General features: G+C 42.6%; 2 protein-coding genes across 4 annotated transcripts in view; one reads left to right on the top strand and one right to left on the bottom strand.

The window, feature by feature from the left end:
• Positions 1 to 14,814, top strand: part of samd11 (sterile alpha motif domain containing 11) — a 63,383-nt gene extending 48,569 nt beyond the window's left edge. For 2 of the 3 annotated variants that reach the window (XM_079801979.1, XM_079801981.1), the window contains 7 exons: positions 552 to 696; positions 8,260 to 8,375; positions 8,736 to 8,814; positions 9,031 to 9,755; positions 10,954 to 11,078; positions 11,521 to 11,631; positions 13,047 to 14,813. In XM_079801979.1, coding sequence (XP_079658105.1) covers positions 552 to 696; positions 8,260 to 8,375; positions 8,736 to 8,814; positions 9,031 to 9,755; positions 10,954 to 11,078; positions 11,521 to 11,631; positions 13,047 to 13,289 — 1,544 coding nt within the window. In that variant the 3' untranslated portion in view covers positions 13,290 to 14,813. Of the gene's footprint in view, positions 1 to 551; positions 697 to 8,259; positions 8,376 to 8,735; positions 8,815 to 9,030; positions 9,756 to 10,953; positions 11,079 to 11,520; positions 11,632 to 13,046 lie in introns of all 3 variants that reach the window. The other variant, XM_079801980.1, reaches the window with a different exon arrangement.
• Positions 14,815 to 16,747: 1,933 nt separating this feature from the next.
• The window catches only part of noc2l (NOC2-like nucleolar associated transcriptional repressor), a 49,817-nt gene continuing 47,372 nt past the window's right edge, over positions 16,748 to 19,192 (bottom strand). The window contains exons 18-19 of the mRNA XM_079802117.1: positions 17,283 to 17,381; positions 16,748 to 17,135 (exon numbers count right to left, since the gene is read on the bottom strand). Coding sequence (XP_079658243.1) covers positions 17,005 to 17,135; positions 17,283 to 17,381 — 230 coding nt within the window. The 3' untranslated portion in view covers positions 16,748 to 17,004. The remainder of the gene's footprint in view (positions 17,136 to 17,282; positions 17,382 to 19,192) is intronic.

Here is a 19,192-nt window from a genome sequence, read left to right as displayed (position 1 = left end):
GTTAGTAGTGTTTGCTAAGGATTAGCTATATGAGCAAACTACTAATCTTAAGTATTACATTTCAGCATGTCCCACACTGTTTTATGTATACGGACATGAACGATACATGAATCGAGGGGCTTGTCAAGGTGCGGAATTGCGTTTATAAGCCACCAAACTCATGATTTTTGCTTGGTGAATTATAAACAAACAAACAAAAAAATCCATACAAATATTTGCCACCAAGAACACCATAGCAAACCAAAACACCCTAGAAATGTGCCAGACGTTTATTGGCAAACATCACAATTTTCTTAAAAAAAAAAAAAAAATGTTTTTAGTGTATTATGGATTTTTTCCAACAAACAAAACAAAACCCAAATTTGACATTACTACCGTTTCATTCTGCTTTCTAAAGACTTGACAGAAATCATGAGATTAATGAATCATTTATTTTATTCGATTGACAGTCTTCATTTTGTTTATTAAAAAAAACAGTAAGATTCTTTCTGTGTTGGTTCAGAGCTAGACCGATTCTAGCGATTTAACTGGTCTGTTCGTTCCATTCACAGAGCTGCTGCGTGTCCGTCAGGAAGCCATGGCTGCCGTTAGAAACTCGGGAGGAATGGAAGCCCACGTCCCCACTGCAGGCAGCTCCTCCAGCCAGCGGCGCAAACAGGGCCTTCCCCAGCACAGAGACGCACAGTTCCCTGAGCGGTAATACACAGGGACTACATCATACTTTCTGGAATATCTCTTTTGCACACTTTTTTCAGCACACTTTAATCTAAAATATTAGAATATTTTAATATAAGACATAAATGTATGTTCAGTCTTTCACATTTATCTCTCCTTCTCTTGCTCTGTGAAGGGCAAAAATATTACAACCTGATATGGTGTCCTAACCAGACAAGATGCAACAAGTCTTAGTTACAAACAATCTATCGCTATTACAGCTAATAAGAAGATATTTAATGTTTACTGTAAAATTATGTGGCAAAGGTTTTGGGCCAATGAGATGGTACTGTGCCACCCAGCATAACGCAGAAACAGAGACCAAATGACCAACTAAATATCCTATCTCGGTGTCATCTCATTTATGAAAAACAAAAGAGATCACTGTAGTAAGTGGCGTCTGGTTAGGTCAGTGGCTGAAACCACACGTGCTTTCTTGATTCTGTATTGTAGTGTAAAAGTGGATGTGATGTATATGTGCATGTGTGTGCGTGTTTGGTTGATAAATGCCCCTCTGCTGAGTGGAAACCTCTGAGGCGCACTTTAAGAACATGGATACAGGAAAAAATGCTAAGCTTTAAAATAACATGAATATTTTACATTAATAATGAAGCCAACATCCGACTCTAATGAATACTGCATGCATGTTGGAGTGGGTGACTGCCTGCCGAAGAGAAAAGAAGGAAAAATTTAATTATGCACCAAAGTAACGGAAGAGGGAAAAGGGAGGGAAAAATGGAAGTTGGCATTAAGGCCATGGAAAGAATAGAAAATCCACTTAATGGGATGTGCCAGTGGGTATGATCTCTGCGATGACCTCTTCGCAACCCTGTTCGATTTGATCTTGTCAGGAGGCATTTAAAGGGCTCGGGACCGAACGGGTCGCTAGGACAATACATGTCGTTCTCCTCCCTGCACCATTTCTCCCCCTGAATTGCTCTCCTCCTCCCTCTCTCCTCATCTCTGCAAGGCCACTGTGCTTGCGGCGTTCCCCTCCGCCTCCAAACAAAGCCCAGGCAGCGGGAGTAGGCAGGTAATTGCTTGTCGATTATTTATGTGGCGCGGGAAGCTGGAGGATCGATAATGGGTCGGCGAGGCGAGGCGGTAGGGAGGAAGTGAATTGGGAGGGGTCGCCCAGCGTGGGTGGGGGAACTCTGTTCGGTTCCTGGCCCAGCGCAGCATCATGTCAGGAGCTCAGCGTGCAGCTTTGACCAGCCAGCCGCCGCAGCTCCGCCAGCTCACGGTAATTAGCCACACAGGACCGCTGATGTTAACGAGGCCTGCACACTTCCTAGGTTGTGGGTGAAAGGAGGGAGGGAGGGAGGAAAGTGTTTTTTTTCTCTCTCGCTCCTACACGCTCATTTTTTGTTCATTGGTTCTTTAACCCTTTCTTTAACCGTTTAGTTTAAGCTCAGAAAATGCTAAAATGGGGTAAATCACCCAAAATGACATTTCTGTCATCGTTTACTCGCCCTCATGTTGATACACACCCAATGAATTATGAACTCTTTCTTTTGTGGAACACATAACGGGAATTTTGTTCTTTTTTTCCATGCAGTCACAATGAACAGGGAACAAAGATTTCAAGCTTCAAAAATCATGTAACTAGGGATGCACCGAATCCAGATTTTTGGGGTTCGGCCGAATACCGAATCCACTGGTTAAGATTCTGCCGAATCCGAAACCGATTCCTACTCCCATCCTCAGTCCATTATCACAGTAAACACATTAATGAAGTAAACAACATCCACAGAAGTGTAGGGATGCTCATATTGACCGTTTAACCGTTAACTGAAAGTAAGAAGAACTTTGACCGATTAATACTATCAGTTAAACGGTTTAAATGTTTTTTTTAAACACTTTTTTTGTTAGTTTGTTTGCTGCATGGTTAAAGAAAAATATGCTGTATTTGTTCACTCACGGAGCGCATCGACATGTGCAACCACATCATGTCTAACCTCGTAAAATGAAGCAATGGGAAAGAAGAAGCCTACTGTGTGGGACCATTTCGACAGAAAGGGCGATGAAGTTACTTGCAAAATATGCTACGCGGTATTAAAATACAGCAGTAGTACATTCTCCTGACTGGTGGAAAGCAAATGAAGGTGCTTCCCAAGGCTGGCCACTCTAGCGAGGCGTTATCTCTGTATTCCCGGGACATCAGTGCCATCTGAAGCCTTGTTTAAGGCTTTTCGTAGTGTGGTTTTGGTAAAGTTTACTAAAGTAAACATTGTCACGTATGTTCTTCTCGCCGCTGTTTCCTGATGGTTTATAGAACAATTACCCCGAGTCGCCCTCTGACCCACAGACTAACCCACATCACTTAGATGTGTTACTTTTTAAAAAATAAAATAAAAACCACCAGGTGTGGATTGAGGTAGGCCTGCTATTTTTATTTGACAAAAAAGCTATTCCGGTTCTTCAAAGTTTCAAATGGATTCAGTGTATTTTTGTTTTGTCATTTTACATTTAGTGTAGGCCTATATATTTTATTATTTTATATTTTATCTGATCTGTATGCTGCTGTTTGCGCAGTAAAATAAACCAGTGAAAAAAAGTGTCTTTTTAACGGGTCACAGACACTCGTCAGTCGTATTTTTATTTAATGCCAATTCAATATTATAATCTTATCAGTTAACTGTTAATAATTGGATAATGAGCAGCGGTTGTCGTTGGGAAAATTAACCGAAAGGAGCATCTCTACAGCAGTGTATTTTTAATTTAATTTAATTTAATTTAATTTTAATTAAGAATAGGCAACATTATGCCAGGAGGACCGTCCTTCCTTTGCCGTACCTGAAGTTGCTGCATTTTGGCTGCTGTCTGTAGATTCCTTCATGCACAACTCGTATTCTTTCGGATTTTCGCAAATGTTTTAAAAGCGGCGATGTTGTGTATTGTTTAGGGTCCTTGCCACCACGAGACAAAACGGCATTGCAAATTGAACATGTAGCTCGACATGAATCGCCTTCTTTTAACTGAAAGTACTGCTGAACAACACGTTTTCTGTTCACGAGTTCCATTTTCACTTTCTCACAGCCTACTGCATTCGAAAGGTCCACCTAGTAAACACATTCCCATAATCAACGGCGGCGTCATTACGTCAAGCAGTGGAGCATGCGTAGTGCAAGCCTAGGGTTCGGCTTCGGTGGAAAAAAATTCTAAGGTTCGGCAGAAACTGAACCCCATCAAAAAGCCCAATATTCGGCCGAATCCTGGATTTGGTGCATCCCTACATGTAACGCACCATAAAAGTATTATAAAAGTATATGACTTGTGTGCTTGGCACTTTCTTAAAAGTTCTTGAGAATGAATCATTCGATTTGATTCACAAAATCAGTCTGAATGATTCATTCACAGAGAAACAATTTTGGATACTGGGTTTGGATTTTTGATACTTTGGATACTTGGATAAGTGGTGCTTTTATGTCCTTTTTAAAGCGTTAAAACTTCAGTCTCTGTTCATTAAAATTGTATGTTAAAAAAAAATGACCAGTGCAGTCTTCCAGATTTCTCCTTTTGTTCTCCACGTCATATGAGAATATGACGGTGGAAAAATGATGACAGAATACTGGCCTGGACGTTTGGGTGGGCTACAAGCTTTTAGCACAGATTGTGTGACATTGCTAAGTTATGCTAACCCCTCTAAAGTATCGACAGAGAGAGAGAGTCCGCCAGGCTAAAACGGTGCGCCGGAAGCCATTCCTCAAGCTCACCTTTCTATCGACTCTTCATAATTGATTATCTGACGCCCATTAGTGGCTATTGTTAAAAACAAATCATTACCAAGATCAATAGTCCTGCAGCCATGGCTGGCCATTTGTCTGGGTTTAAATGGCAGATTGCATTTAGGGAATCTGCAAGGCAAATCCTAATGTGTTTGGCATGTGGGGCAGCACAAGCAACAGACAGTGGTCTGAGGTGGGGGGCGTTGGGTGAGCAAGAGCCTTATGCATTTTAATGTGCTTCCTGTGCAAATGTGTTCCCGCCTCGAGTCAAGGCGAGGCGGGCACGGTGTGGCGAGCGGCTAATCCCCCGCGCTCCTCTCATTAAGGGCCATCCTGTCAGCTCCGCTCCACTTTTCTCTCTCTCTCTTTTTCTCGTCTGGCCAGTTTGGTGCTTTGCCTCTACCTTCACACACACACACACACAAACACACACACACACACACACACACACACACACACACACACACACACACACACACACACACACACACACACACACACACACACACACACACACACACACACACACACACACACACACACACACACACACACACACACACACACACACACACACACACAGACAACACTCCACACCGCCATTGCTTTCAGGCAGGGAGCGACGCCGCTGCCACTCTGACAGGTCGTCACACATGAGCGAACACAAGTGGCGTCTACTTGCCCTACCGCTAGCTAGGTTGCAAGAGAGCTAGAGAGATCGACAGATAGAGAAAAGGAGAGACGGGGCAGGTTGGAGGAACGGAGGCAGTCCTTAAAAGATATAGAGGTAATTAAGCTAGTAAACTGAACTGCAGTCAGTGTGCTGGAAATAAATGTAACCAATTTTTAAATCTGCCTTGTGCTAAAAAATGTTTTTATGTTGAAATACTTTTATCTCTATTTAAAGGGATAGTTCACCCAAAAATTAAAATAGTCATCTTTTACTCTCATGTCTTTCTAAACCTGTAGGACCTTTTTTCTGAAAACACAAAAGAATATATTGTGAAGAATGTTTCAGTTGCTTTGGTCCATACAATGAAAGTCAGTAGGGTCCAAAATAGCATTATATCCCAGTGACTATTATTGTATGGATTAAAAAAAACTTTTTTTAATATATCTTCTTGTGTGACAGAATGTTCATATCTCTTTAAAGCATAGAGAAAACTAACAAGCCAACTGGAAAACCTGTTTGGAAATATTCATTAATTTTCCAATTTCATCTAGTGGAGCACAAATTACACACTGCAGCTTGAAAATATTTACATGTCGAGTATTTTGAGAGAATACACGTTAAACAGAGTCATAATCCCTGCCCTCCAACATATCGGCCTGCTTTTTTCTTGTTCTTTTTCAACCCCATTTTCCTATTCTGTCAGCCAAAGACCCAGAGTGAAATGGTTAATGCTTGCCTCATTCCAAAATTGCTTCCTATAAAAGGAGAAGCACGTCTGCCGGGCACGTCTCCCCATGATTACAGCTAATTACTATTGAGCGGACGCCTCGCGGCCCCAGTCATGCAGCTTTAATTGACCGTTATTCATCTGTGGGCCGCGCAGGGCGGCGCAGAGTTTGGCAGGCCTGGCCAGCGCCGCCCGGGCTAATTGTGAGGCCTGAGGGATTAGGCCAGGTGATTACACACTTCACAGTGTAATTACATAAGCATGGCTGGGCTGCCGGCCCGACTCCCGGCCCCAAGGTCACGCGCTGCCTTCTTCCAGATTAATTGGAGCTGCCACAGAAGTGCGAGGCACCGGCGGAAAGCGGTTATACGATTAACATTAACATTTCAACAGCCGCCCAATCGATCGATGATTTCCCCCTTTGTGTCTCTCCACACCTTCCTCAACCCCTCAATCCACACACACGCTTGTTCCGCTTGTACCTGTGTTTTTTAGATTCCTTCTTTGTTTTTTCTCAAGGAAGACACGCAAGGGCTATTTAGCTAAGAAATTATGCAAAACCTAAGTACAGCACAGCAGAATATGGCTTCTCCTCTCCTTATTTCAGATGGGTTTTTTTGTTTTCCGTCTCTTCTGTTTGGATGTTTATGTGTTTGTGTTGTGGTGCGTTGCTCAGTCTCTCTCCCCCTGGAGCAAGCGTTGCTCAGTCACAAGTACAAAGCAACCGCGCTGTTCTTTCGCTTGCTTTAGGTGTGTTGGGTTTCATTTATATTTGTGCATGTGTGAGCGTGTGTGTTGGGGGGCTCAGTGAAGATTTGCAGTAAATGGAGGGGCTTGCATTGGCAGAGGAGCAGTAAAAAGCCTTAAAAAGACACTGCAGGATTTGCCTGGATTTCAACACCTCGCCACTAGTACACTTCTTCATATTTTCCCTCTCCCTCCTTTTCTCTCCTTACCCCGCCTCTCATTTTCCTTCTTCCCCGCCGGGGCTTTATAAAGGCGGCCGCTGTATTGTATATGAACAGCCTGTGTTCTCCGCCTGTACAAAAGGAGAAAAATATAATTGAGGCTACGCGACACGCCACCTTTTTATTGGCTGAATACGGCGGAGAGAGACAGGAAGAGGAGGGGGATGTGTGCGTGTGTGTTGGGGTGGAAGAGGAAGAACTGTGTTAATTAGTGGGTGCTTCAGCCTGTAGCCCGGGCGAGGCTGGGGGGCCGCCCCAGCTGTCGGAGTATGACATGCTCTTATTGTGCATTCAGGCCTCATTACCAGAGTGGCAGGGCCGCAGAGCGCGGCAGAGCAAGAGGGAGGGAGCGAGAGCAAGGAGATGATGGAGGTTGTGGTGGTGGGGTGGGGGGCAAGGATACAAACAGTGCCGCTGTCCGCAGCGTGACAGGACTGATGAGGGGCTACGGTCGCTTGCGTGCACAGAGGGAGCGATAAAAATAACCGATGGAAGAGAACGCAGCATTACCATAACACCACACAGCTATATTGTATTCGACTTTGGAAACCTGTATTGTTAGTATACCGCCACACAGCAGTAACAGATTGTTGACAACCTGTTCATTACCATAGCACTGTACAACTGTACCAGACTTCTTAAAAAAAGCCTTAATCATTATCATACCACCACACAGCCTTTTTAGACTGTTGGAAATTGTTATCTTACCATAACACAGCCATAACAGATTATTGAAAACCTGTCTCTTTACCATACCACCACACAGTCATACCAGACTGTTAAAAATCTGCAGAACCCGATTTCACCAAGTGCAACATGTTCCTGGATCGACACCTTTGTTGACCCTGGAACAACATTCCAATCAACCAATCAGATTTGAGGGACAAGTTTATAATTTATGTCAAGTTTAGGCTTACAACCAGGGTTGGGTGCTTCTACGTCAGCGTTATTCCCCATAATTTTCCTCTAATTTTAGGGATAACTTATGGGTAAGGTTAGGCTTAAATTTTCGGACAGGAATGTTGTTCCAGAATCAACAAAATATGTTGACCCAGGAACCCGTCTAACACAGCAAAATCAGGACGTGCTGAAAACCTACCTGTTTCAATACCACACAATAAGAGAGTGCATGTATTGTGTAAGTAACAATTTCCTGAAGTCAACATGACATATTTACAGACCCCAAAACAGACTCTATTTACTTCATATATGGTCTTAGTCTTATTGTGAATGATTCATGCATGCACGTTATTCTAAAGAAATTATATTTCGTACATTAAAATTTGTAATATCCTGTTTATGAAAAATGTATCCTGTAATACGAAATAAAATGGGTTATAAATGTTGTTTCATGTTGACTTCAAGCAGAAAGACTTGTACATAGTAGAAAAACAAAAGCAGTTTGTTAATGATGGATGTGTTGTTGTTTTTTTTTTTGTGTGTGCACAGAGACATATCGCACCCTCCTCCATTGCTGTCCCCACAGAATGCTCCTCACATTGCTCTGGGGCCTCACCTGCGTCCCCCGTTCCTGGGCATGCCTTCTGCCCTCTGCCAAGCCCCAGGTGAGCATTACCTCTGCCAGATGTAACACACACTCACATTAACCCCAAACTCCAACCTAAACATATGGCATGGGTTGTTTATATACAGTATATATACTTTTCAAACAAGAGGTTAGGTTTGAAAATACAACAATATAAGATATTGATCAACATTAAGGCAAAAGTATCTGAACACTTTTTTGATGCTCAAACATAAGTTTAACCTCCATAGTTAATGTGATGAACTACATCTGTTACTCTGCTAGGACACCTGTGTGAACTTGAGGAGAACTGACTTCACGCATCCATTAAAAATGACCTTGAGACCAGTTGGTTCAAATTAATAGCAAAAATTGATGTTTTCTTGCTGTTGTTCTGTAGGTTATGGTTTCCTGCAGCCTGCTCAGGCAGAGATGTTCGCTCGTCAACAAGAGATTCTTCGTAAACAGAACCTTGCTAGGTAATGTTATAGAGCTGCACAGAGAAATGTGTCTCATTCGAATACTACTTTATGTATGAGTAACTGTTTGTACTATACCAAAAAACATTTGATTGAATTGATTATTCACACAAACTCTTTAGGAATTTTATATTATGTAATAGTTACAATCTTTTGTCAGGAAATGTTCTTTTCCAAGTTGCAGTGTGCCTCTCTGATTGTGTCTTGTTCCGCCAGGTTGGAAATGTCTGCTGAGTTGTTGAGACAGAAGGAGTTAGAGAACCTCCACAGGCAGCGACTGCTGGTGGACCCACTGGGCCTGCATTCTGGGCTCCCTGCAGAACACCCTGCCTTACGCAGCCTGCAAGAAATCCCAGAGGGCCACCCGCTCCGAGAGGAGCTCAATCGCCGCAATGCCATGCTGGTTTTGCGGCACAACAACACCCCGTTACTATCCCTCAACCACCAGGGGGCGGCAGCAGGCACTTCCTCTAAAGACTTCAGCAACAGGAAGAGCTTGAGGAAAGGAGGACCACTCAGAGGGGACCAACAAGGGGGTTCGTCTGAGACTAAAGAGATGCTCAGTGAGGGTTGTGCCCGGGATGGAGAAACAGAGGGACAGGATGAAGACATGAAAGACTCTGAGATTGATGCAGAGGTTGGGGAAGACAGGCATGAAAGGCTTTCCAAAGCGGACGGACATGGTCTCGGTTCGGAGGTGTGCCAAGGCAAGGATGTGACTAAGTCTAGTGAAACAGTGAAAGAGCTTGGGGAGGGCTCAGGAAGGCTCAGTGCCCCTTGTAGCTCCATTGGCCAAGAGTCACCGACCCACCACCTCTTCACATCAGGACTGAGCAAGAGTGAGGCCAAATACCTGCCCCCAGGAATCCCACCCTTACCCACTTTGCCTGGACATACACTGCCCTTTACCTTTCCATACACCAGCCCTTACTTTCACACTGGTGAGTTTCCCAACTGTTTAAAATTCAGTTAACACAATCTAATCACATTCAATACATTTCCATATTCCAAAATTCCTCCAATTCCATTTCTGTCCAATGCACCCCTCATTTAAAATTAACATACCGAACACTAGTGTTAATGACAGCATATGCCTGCTCCTCAGCTTTAAAAATCGGTCAAATCTGGAGTTCACATAGTATTCCTTGTCCTCAAAGAGACAGAAAGAATGAGCAAGAGAGTTAGAGAGAGAAACTGAGAAATTGAGCCCAAAGTGCAAGCAAGCCCAGAGCAAGTTTTAATGGAAAATGACTCTCCTAATGAGGAAGTGACCAATTCAGAGAGAGGCTGAGCTAACCCCCCTCAGGCATTCTGGCAAATACTGAACATGCAACATACAAAAAGATTTTGTCTCAAAAACAAAAATTCACCAGTGTCCAGTGTACCAACATACTAATGATATGATGAGAGAGAGAGAGAGAGAGAGAGAGAGAGAGAGAGAGAGAGAGAGAGAGAGAGAGAGAGAGAGCAAGGTATGCAAACGCGAAAAAATTGTCTAAAAAAATGTTTTTAAATTCTGCTATTGCTTACTGCCAAAATGAACTATTTACCATAAAATGCAGGTTTTTCTTGTCCCTATAAATGTAAAAGTATGACAATCACAGCTGTCAAGCTCCAAAAATAAAAATACAATGAAAAGTCAGGAACTTAAATTTGAAGTTGTCTTTCGAACAAAGCTATAGACTTTCACTGGTAAATTTTGGAGCTTGACAGCCACAATCATAATCCACTTTTGTTCTATGGAGCCTGTATAGCCTGGACAATGTGCTGAGTATCTGGATTTCGAATAACATGAGGGTGAGCAAATGACAGAATTATGTGGTAAAATATTCTTTCACATGTCAACGAAGCATACAAAGTTTATCCCCACATTAATATCTATTTAAAGGCGAGTAGTTTAAGTGTTTGTGCCCACCTTACTTGAATGAGTGCAGAGCGACCTCAGCCATCTGAAATGCATTACCTGCTCCAGCTGAGAGACCTCCCCCAGCAAGGGGCCCTGCCGCTGACCTTTACTAAACTCTGTAATAGGCAGGGTCAATAACAGAGCGGTGTGTAGGCGCAAGCGTGTGTGTAAGGGGACAGGGGGCCTTCTGTCTCTAATGATTTCTGCTTCCTCTCGGCCCGGCGGGCCCACAGGCGCCATGGGAGGTCTTTTCGTGGACGGAGAAGAGGCGGGAGCAGTCGAGGACATCAGCAAGTGGAGTGTGGAGGAGGTGTGCAGCTTCATCAGCGGCCTAGCAGGCTGTGGGGAGTACACACAGGTGAGGACAAGAGCAGGAGCAGAGCGTTGGACACTTCCTCTCCTCCCCCTGCCTTTAACAGGGGCTACTGGAGACATACAGTACAGCACAGAATGAAGATCACGTGCTGCAATTTGTTGACAAGAACATTAGACCAGAATAGCTTGATTTAGTTGTTTCTTGAGTGTTTTTTAAAAAGTTAGAAGGTCGCTCTGCGCTGCTCTTATCTTTCTCACTCACAGCTATGTTGTCCCTCACACATCTCACCACACTGGATGTCAGTCTGTTGCATGCTCAACGCATCCCCAAAACCCCACCATTGACCGCAGCGCGCCACATTTCACTGCAGATGCCAAATGTGCATGAGCTTAGCCATGGAATGAGAGTCGCGTGAATTGTGTGCATGTTGAGTGAACTGGTCAATGTTCATCAACGTCAGCTGAAGCTAGGTCATCTATTTCAGGTCTTCAGAGAGCAGGCCATTGATGGCGAGACTCTTCCACTGCTAACTGAGGACCACTTGCTCAACAACATGGGATTGAAACTGGGGCCTGCCCTCAAGATCCGCTCTCAGGTAAAGAAAAGACCTGCTGTACCAGGGGTGTCAAATCCTACTCCTGGAGTGCCAACATCATGCAGAGTTTTATGCAGACCTTACTCCAACACACTTGCCTGTAATTATTAAGTAATCCTGAGACCTTGATTAGCTTATTCAGGTGTTTAACTCTTTTCACGCCATTGACGGAAATGTCCGACTTTCCGTATTTTCACTGTTATTCAGTAGGAGAGTACAGAAAGAGTACAGAATCTCCTGATCAAAACACAGGAGAAGAAGCAGAAACAAGCGATAGCATATGCAAGCAGATGCATATGTAAAATAATGCGATCATCAACATTAAACAGCATGTAAATCAAACGTTACAGAGTGAAATGTCGACCCAGGAAGTGGTTAAGACGATTAAGGTGTTTTGATCATCGTTCTGAATCCAATCTGGACATAGTCTTTGAGAAAAACATATTTTCTGCGCTTTTTGCTCAAAATGTTGCTTTTTTTGTGAAACTTACCCACATTGATAAAAATAATGCATTAAGCTAAGAATAAAACAAATAAAAACATAGTTTAAAAGCAGAGGCTCTGGTCTGGGGGCCATGATTATTTTTTTTTAATTATCAAAAATGCTGGCTGGGAAAGAGTTAAATTGGGTTGTAGCTAAACTCTGCAGGAAGATAGCTCTTCAGGACAAGAAGCTGCAATAATAGTGAACAGATATACAAAAGGGAAAGGTTGGGTCCCCACTGTCTTGCAGAATTTAGCTACAACCCCAATCAAACACACCTGAATAAGCTCATCAAGGTATTCTGGATCACTAGAAAGTTACTGGTGAGTTTGATCAGGGTTGGAGCTAAACTCTGCAGGACAGTGGACTTAGAGGGCCAAAGTTGCCCTCCCCTGCCATAGAGCAAGGATGTGCTATCCTACTTCTGGAGGGCCAACTTCCTGTGTTTAGCTCAGATCCTAATAAAACACACCTGAACAAGTGAATCAAGGTATTCAGGATCACTCTAAACTTGAGGTGTGTTGGCAAGGGATGGATCTAAACTTTGCAGGAAAGTTTTGCTTCAGGAGCATGAGTGCATACTCCTGGCATGGAGGCTCCAAATTTAGTTTTCCCAAAATAATTGGTTTTCCATACAGTGCCTAGGGGGTCCTGCAAAGATAGTCTATTATAAATGATCATATGAGAACTTCCGACCAGAAGATACATTTTTATTGATAATTTTATTAATTTTATATGATCTTGCCCAGGGCCCCACACACCTATATAAAGGCCCACTTTTTTGTCTTGTTTCTTCATGTGTGATCACATTTCTTCGTTCATTATTCTGAGCAGACATGAACGTAATCGTATTGTATCACTGGTACTGTACATCCTTATGTACTTCCTGTTGGTGTGAGAAATAACGCTGGCATGTGGCTGCTTTCCTCAGGTGGCGCGACGTATTGGCAGAATATTCTACATGACCAGTTTCCCGCTGGCCCTCCCGCTGCCGCCATCTGTTCTGCGCCCCACAGACAGAGACCCCCTGCCCGCCGAGACCCGTCCTCCTTCTACCGGCAGCACTTCCTCCCCATTCAGTGTGCCCCCTCCCGCCTGCCGCACCTCCCCCAAACAGGAGAACGGAAACCCCTCCTCAGCGGGAGCCTACGACTCCACTAAACCTCCCTCGTAGAATTGGCCATTAAAGCTCTTGACTGCTTCTCCATATGGCAGAGGCAGTGCTTCAGGGAGGAGGTAAAGACGGAAAGAGGGCATGAAGGGGGCCCTCTTTGAACTATTCTTTCCTTCCTCTTACCCCCTCTTCCCCCCTCCCGAAAATAAAAAGCAAACTTGAGGACCTTTATGCAGAGGCACTTAATCTTTTTAGGAAAAGTGTGGAGAAATGTGCAGAAAGACGAGAGACACTGATGAAATGACGCGGGCTGAAACAGCTCCACCCTTCGCAGTGGCTGTGAGGAAGCCAAAATCCAAAGATGTGCAAATAGGGACTTGGGGACGAGACAGGAAGGGTTAGAGTGTGCGAGAGATGAATGTGAGCAGACAGCTGCTCCTAAACAGCATGTCAGAAGGAAGAGAGACGCATCCAGCGAGCGCACAAGGTACACACGCAACATTCTTTCGTGTCAGACATTGTAGGAAAGCATCATTCGCTGCGATGAACTCTTAACCAACATTCTCGGGGAGCGAACTTCGATAAAGACTTTAATTTCTCGCTTTCACGCCACCTCCTCCTCCAACTTCCAGCCGTTTCAAATTGTCTGGAGTTGGTTTCGCTTCGAAAGACTAAATCCTCCAAAGAGGAATAAATATAAGAACAGGATGGAACTCATTTGCAGACTTGACCAGTGCAACTATGCATTCCACAGTCCAAAACCAAAGATGGATGGATGTGGAATTTTCAAAACGAGATCTAGTGTTGATCTCTCCGGTGACGAAACAAGGTACATATACAGGGCCATACTGAAGGAATAGAACCTCAAAAAGAGAGACGTGGAAAGCACTTAAGACTTCCTGTGACCAAAAGCCATCAGCCAAAGCAATGGCCCGACCGCTCAACCGACAAACATCTGGGCCCGTTTTAGTTTCACGACCCTGCGAAAAAAGAGCATTAGGGAAGGATGTACGTCCCTCCCTATGCCAGTCCATAGATGGATTAATGCCATTGTGAGGTCACACTTACTGCTGTGGGAAAGACATGTTATCCTGAACTGTACAGAAACATGCTCAAGATGAGAATATACTGAAGATGACATAAGTGGTACGTTTTGTTCAATGTAGGTGCACGAGTTAAAAATCTTCTTTATTGCTGAACAAAATGTGACTGGCTGACTCAGTTACTTTTGTTCATCTTTTTTGTTTGCTGTGTATTCCAGTTGTAATAATCATGAGCCCCAATCTTAAATGCCACTTCAGCATATAAATGAGGAAAAATATTTATAGAAATTTGTTTGCTGTAGTTAGAGCAACGAGATATTAAATTGTCCTTAAATTGATCCCAAAGAACAATACTTTTCTCTTTGTTGCAGGGAAATGAATGGCACAAAGCTCTTTATGCAAATCTTTGAAATTGTTTTGTTTGTTTCTTTTTAAATATGTAAGCAATTAATTAAAATCGTCTCTAGATTTCCCATCAATGTTTTGTCTTCATCCTATTTTTCTATTCTCCGCTGGGTGAAATAAATCCTATTGAAAACGTAAAGGTGCTTGTTTCTCTTTTTTTTTTTTATCCGAGTAATGTTTATTTCCAAACTCCTCCACAGTAAGGCAGGGAGTGGCGGCCCCAATGGATGGTAAATCCCCTGGTTAGGGGAGGGAGCGTGTATGTGTGTGTGTGTGTGTGTGTGTGTGTGTGTAGGGTTCAGGTCAACAACAGCTGTCAGAGCGTCAGGTTCAGTCACAGGCCAGGGCCCCTGTGGTCCCTGCCTAACCCAAAGAACAAATGACTCTCAGGGACGTCCGCCATCCGCCTCTTAAAAAAAATCTTTTTACTGCAACCGTGACTGTCAGCACCAGGTGCTGCAGGAGATAGACTGTGCTCCGAGTGATAGACGAGTAAACCTGTTACCCAGACTCACGCAAACTGCTCTAGTGAAAACTGAATTTACTCTAATGAAGCCCAGCTGAAGTTTAGTCATTATGGCCTGAATTTAACGTTTAAGCTAGGAGCGATGGAAAGAATAGAACAAAAATACATGTGCGCAAACTACCATTATGCAACAGGAAGGATGCTTCAGCAATAACAGCTGTCACACCCAGTTGTGAGAATAACAGAGGATGATTTTCAAAAGTTAAAGGAAAAATTGTATTGTTTACTGATTCCCAAGTCGCTCCAATCCTGACTGGATACTTTTCCATGCAGTTACATTGAATGTGGACTTGGTATGCAAATAAACCATAGAAGACTTGGAATATGGCACACAAGTCATATTGACAACTTTTATCATCAAAGGTTTGAGACAGACTAACCCTTATCCATCCTAAATAGTATGTGAGATTAGAATAAGTGTGTCCACTCCCAAAGTACGTTGAAGAGTTGAAAGTGCCCGGATGGTCTATTATTTTCAGTAGAGTTTCAAAGTGTGGATCCATGCACACTATGAAGGCTAATATTGCCCACAACCCATTGCCCTTTGGTTCAGAACTACACATGAGTTAAAAGTGATTTAAAAAAACTACAAAACATTGTGGATAAGTGCGACCGACACTCAAAGGTTAAGATAAAGGGTTGAGTGACTAATGATCAGTTTAACCTGATAAGAAAATATTTATTTAATGCTATGCGTGTTATATTTCACCTGCAATAACAATGTGGACTTTTATAAAGATCCGTTTGGCCATTAGCTTTTAAATGCATCATTATGCAGTAATATGAGGAGAGTTCTCCGCAAGAAAGACTGCAGATCAACGTGCTACTGCATATCTCTCCGATACGGTTGAAATGAAATGTGGAGGATTTTAACTGTGACAAGATGATTGACAGCCCAGTTTAGGGTGACAGGATGCGACAGAGAGCAAAGATGCAATTGTATGACGTGATAGTTTGTCCCAAAGCTTGTCTACTCTTGCTACACACTCAAAAGTATGTACTTTTTCTTCACAAGACTAAGTACTTTTAGGGCATAGAATAAATTAGGCGAATTAGGACGCAGCAAAAAAACTAGTTATCAGTGCATAATCTTCCTGCTGCCAGATGATAGTTAGATGAACTCGATAACCAGATTGGTTCAATTCCTAAACCTGAATAAAACAACTCTTTGAATTGCTCTTGCAAAAGAATGATCTAACAAATAAGTTACATTTCTAGTTATTTTTTGTACCAATTTCCTACAGCACTACTAGAGCTTTGTGGAGTTCTGGCAGTTTAAACGCTGCTTTAAAAGATTTCGAAAAAGCCAAGCGATTTCAGAAAGTGATGTGAAAGCACTGAAGGGAGAGATGTTTTGGCGAGAGAACAGGCTGCTCTCTGTTTTCTTCTCTTCCTCTCTCCCCACCTGGGCAGCACAGCCTGGCAGTGGATGATACGAGCGTTTGGCAGCCTGGTGCTCAGGGCTGACCCCGTGCCTCCACCTCCGCCTTACCCATTCACCACCTCTAAACAAGCAGTGCCCTCTGCACAACAATGCAACATCTCTAAACGCTGAAGATCATCTTTAATTTGAAAACATTATGAAGTGTTAGATGAAAAAGAAGAGTCCATTTGTTTTGTTTCGCACTTTATAAAATACAATGCAAAAAAGATAAGTAATCACAACATCGTCGGCTGTACATGGTACTTTAAGGAACAGTTCACCCCTAAATGATTCATGTCTTGGTGAGCTATTCATTTAATAACAGTATCAATCATGTTTGGATGTGAAGAAATGTCCCTCTGATGTAACACTGTAACTTTAGTCCTGATCAGAGAGCTCTAGGTCCTCAACCATATCTTCATCTCCCTCAGCGACCTCCTTCAGCTCTGTGCTCAACATCTTCTTTGGTGCTTTGCCTTTAGAAGACGAGGGCTTTTTCTGGTCACCATCTGGAGAATGGAGAACAGATAAATGGTATGCTACATACAGTTAGGATGGTTGAAAAATACAGTGAGCGAGGGAGGGGGATCCTGAAGTAAGCATATTGAATATCTAGCCCTAAACAGAGCAAACTTATCACAGAAACATATAATCACCAGAATCATCCTCCTCCAAGTCATCTACATCATCATCTTCACTCAGGTCTGAGAGGTCCTCTAGGCCTTCATCCACCTCATCAGAGTCACCCTGTTCATCTGTAAAGAAAATTAGAAAATGTCTTCAGAACAATAATCCTTTACATTTGTTCCTTAAGTATAATTTCTAATCCAAATGGATTTAGTGATACTGAAAAAGTATGGTGAACAGGCTGATTACATTTGCATTTTAAATGTTAACATTTAATGTCAAAACTGACCGTTTCGGATTGTCAGGAGCATGTCACATCAAATAAATAGGTTTATCTTAACTTTTATAAAAATGAGTAATGATGCACCGAAACTGTGTAGACTGAAAATATTCAACCAAAAGTAAGAATTCCAAGGGCCAAGATCATTGACCAAAACAGAAACGTTTAATTTATATTCATCTCAGAAATGCCATTTAATATCCATAGCTTGTTAGTCAGCTAGAAAACAAGTTCTATATAATATAACTATATAACGCATATGTTTAGAAACATGTTCAACACATTCTTATTACAGATATTTTAACTGCCTGTTAAGAGATGTCTTCGTTATTTAATGTATATTTGAGTGAAGTTATTACGGACAGACACCTTTTTCAACAACGAATTCGAGTAGAAACAATTATATAATTAAAAAGTTGATATAAAACTGCCTTGTGCACAATTTAAATGTTTGTATACAATGTATATTTTATTTGATTAATTAATTGATTATTAAATGCATGTTATTTTCGATGCATAACTAAATCAAAGTAACTTTGTCTGCCTCTAAAATCCCCCCCTCACAAATCCCTTTCACTTTTTGCTCTGCAAGTGAATACTACCTGTTACAATAACATTTTACATTTTAAAGAACTTGTTGATTCCCATTAAACACTCAACTGAAAGAGCTTGTATCATTTTAGTGTAAGCATTCATCAAGAGACAAGACTACACCACTGACCTACCCATGCTGCTCACACACCAGTTACTATTTACATGACAAAAATAGAGGCTAGCTTCTGACGGCAATTTAGCCTCGCTAATCCAGAGGTGTGTGTGGGAGTGTCTCGAGCTCTCTGAAGAGGACGGGTTGAAATCCCTGAGCTTTGAAGTGGGATTTGATTAGATGCTGCCTGGGAGGTGAATGGCAGCACAGACACCTCCCCAGCCAGGCACCCTCCACCCTAATTACCCAGAACACACTGGAGCCAGCCAGAGGGGGGAGCCGAGCTTAACACCAGGCGCACACCTTGCTGCTGAGCTCGGGCTCATGCATCTTAATATAACCGGTAGACGGCTGACCGTAGAGTTCAGAGAGGGTACAGAAAGTCCACCAGGAGCATGAGGCAAAGACTTTAATGACTGCCTGTGGGCTGATCAATACAGTGAAAATGTAGGAGGGGGAAACAAATCAAAGACACAATCTACATGTTGCTCTCAGCACTGAAAACAGCCTTGACACAGGAACACTGAAGATCAGGGTGTTTACAAAATGAGCAAACACACATTAAGATGGAGGAACCTCAAGCCAAGTAAAGCTGACAGCATTAAACGGCCTGGCACACTGCAGCGACATCAAAACGACAAACACGACTCGAGAACATGAGCAGGGCAAAAGTAGACAAACCCAGAAGGTTGTGAACCACATCAAAACTTCATAGACAAACCAAACCAAAAGTTGAGAAAAGTCACCAAACCCCATAGACTACATTAACTAACTCAAGAGTGATTCAATCTCAAGTTTATTAGAGACTAATTCGACTATTAGAGACTAAAACAAGTTTAGTGTGAAAGAGTGTTAAGACAGTTCCATTCAATTATTATAGGAAAAAAAGAGAAACACCATAAGTGTGCATTTACAGAAAGAAAAGTTCTTATGAACCGTTTGTAAATGGTTTC

The sequence above is a fragment of the Gobio gobio genome (genome assembly GCF_949357685.1).
Source record: "Gobio gobio genome assembly, chromosome: 21".
Taxonomy (NCBI): domain Eukaryota; kingdom Metazoa; phylum Chordata; class Actinopteri; order Cypriniformes; family Gobionidae; genus Gobio; species Gobio gobio.
Note: the sequence above shows the minus strand (reverse complement) of the source record. Positions and strands in the feature narration are given on the sequence as shown.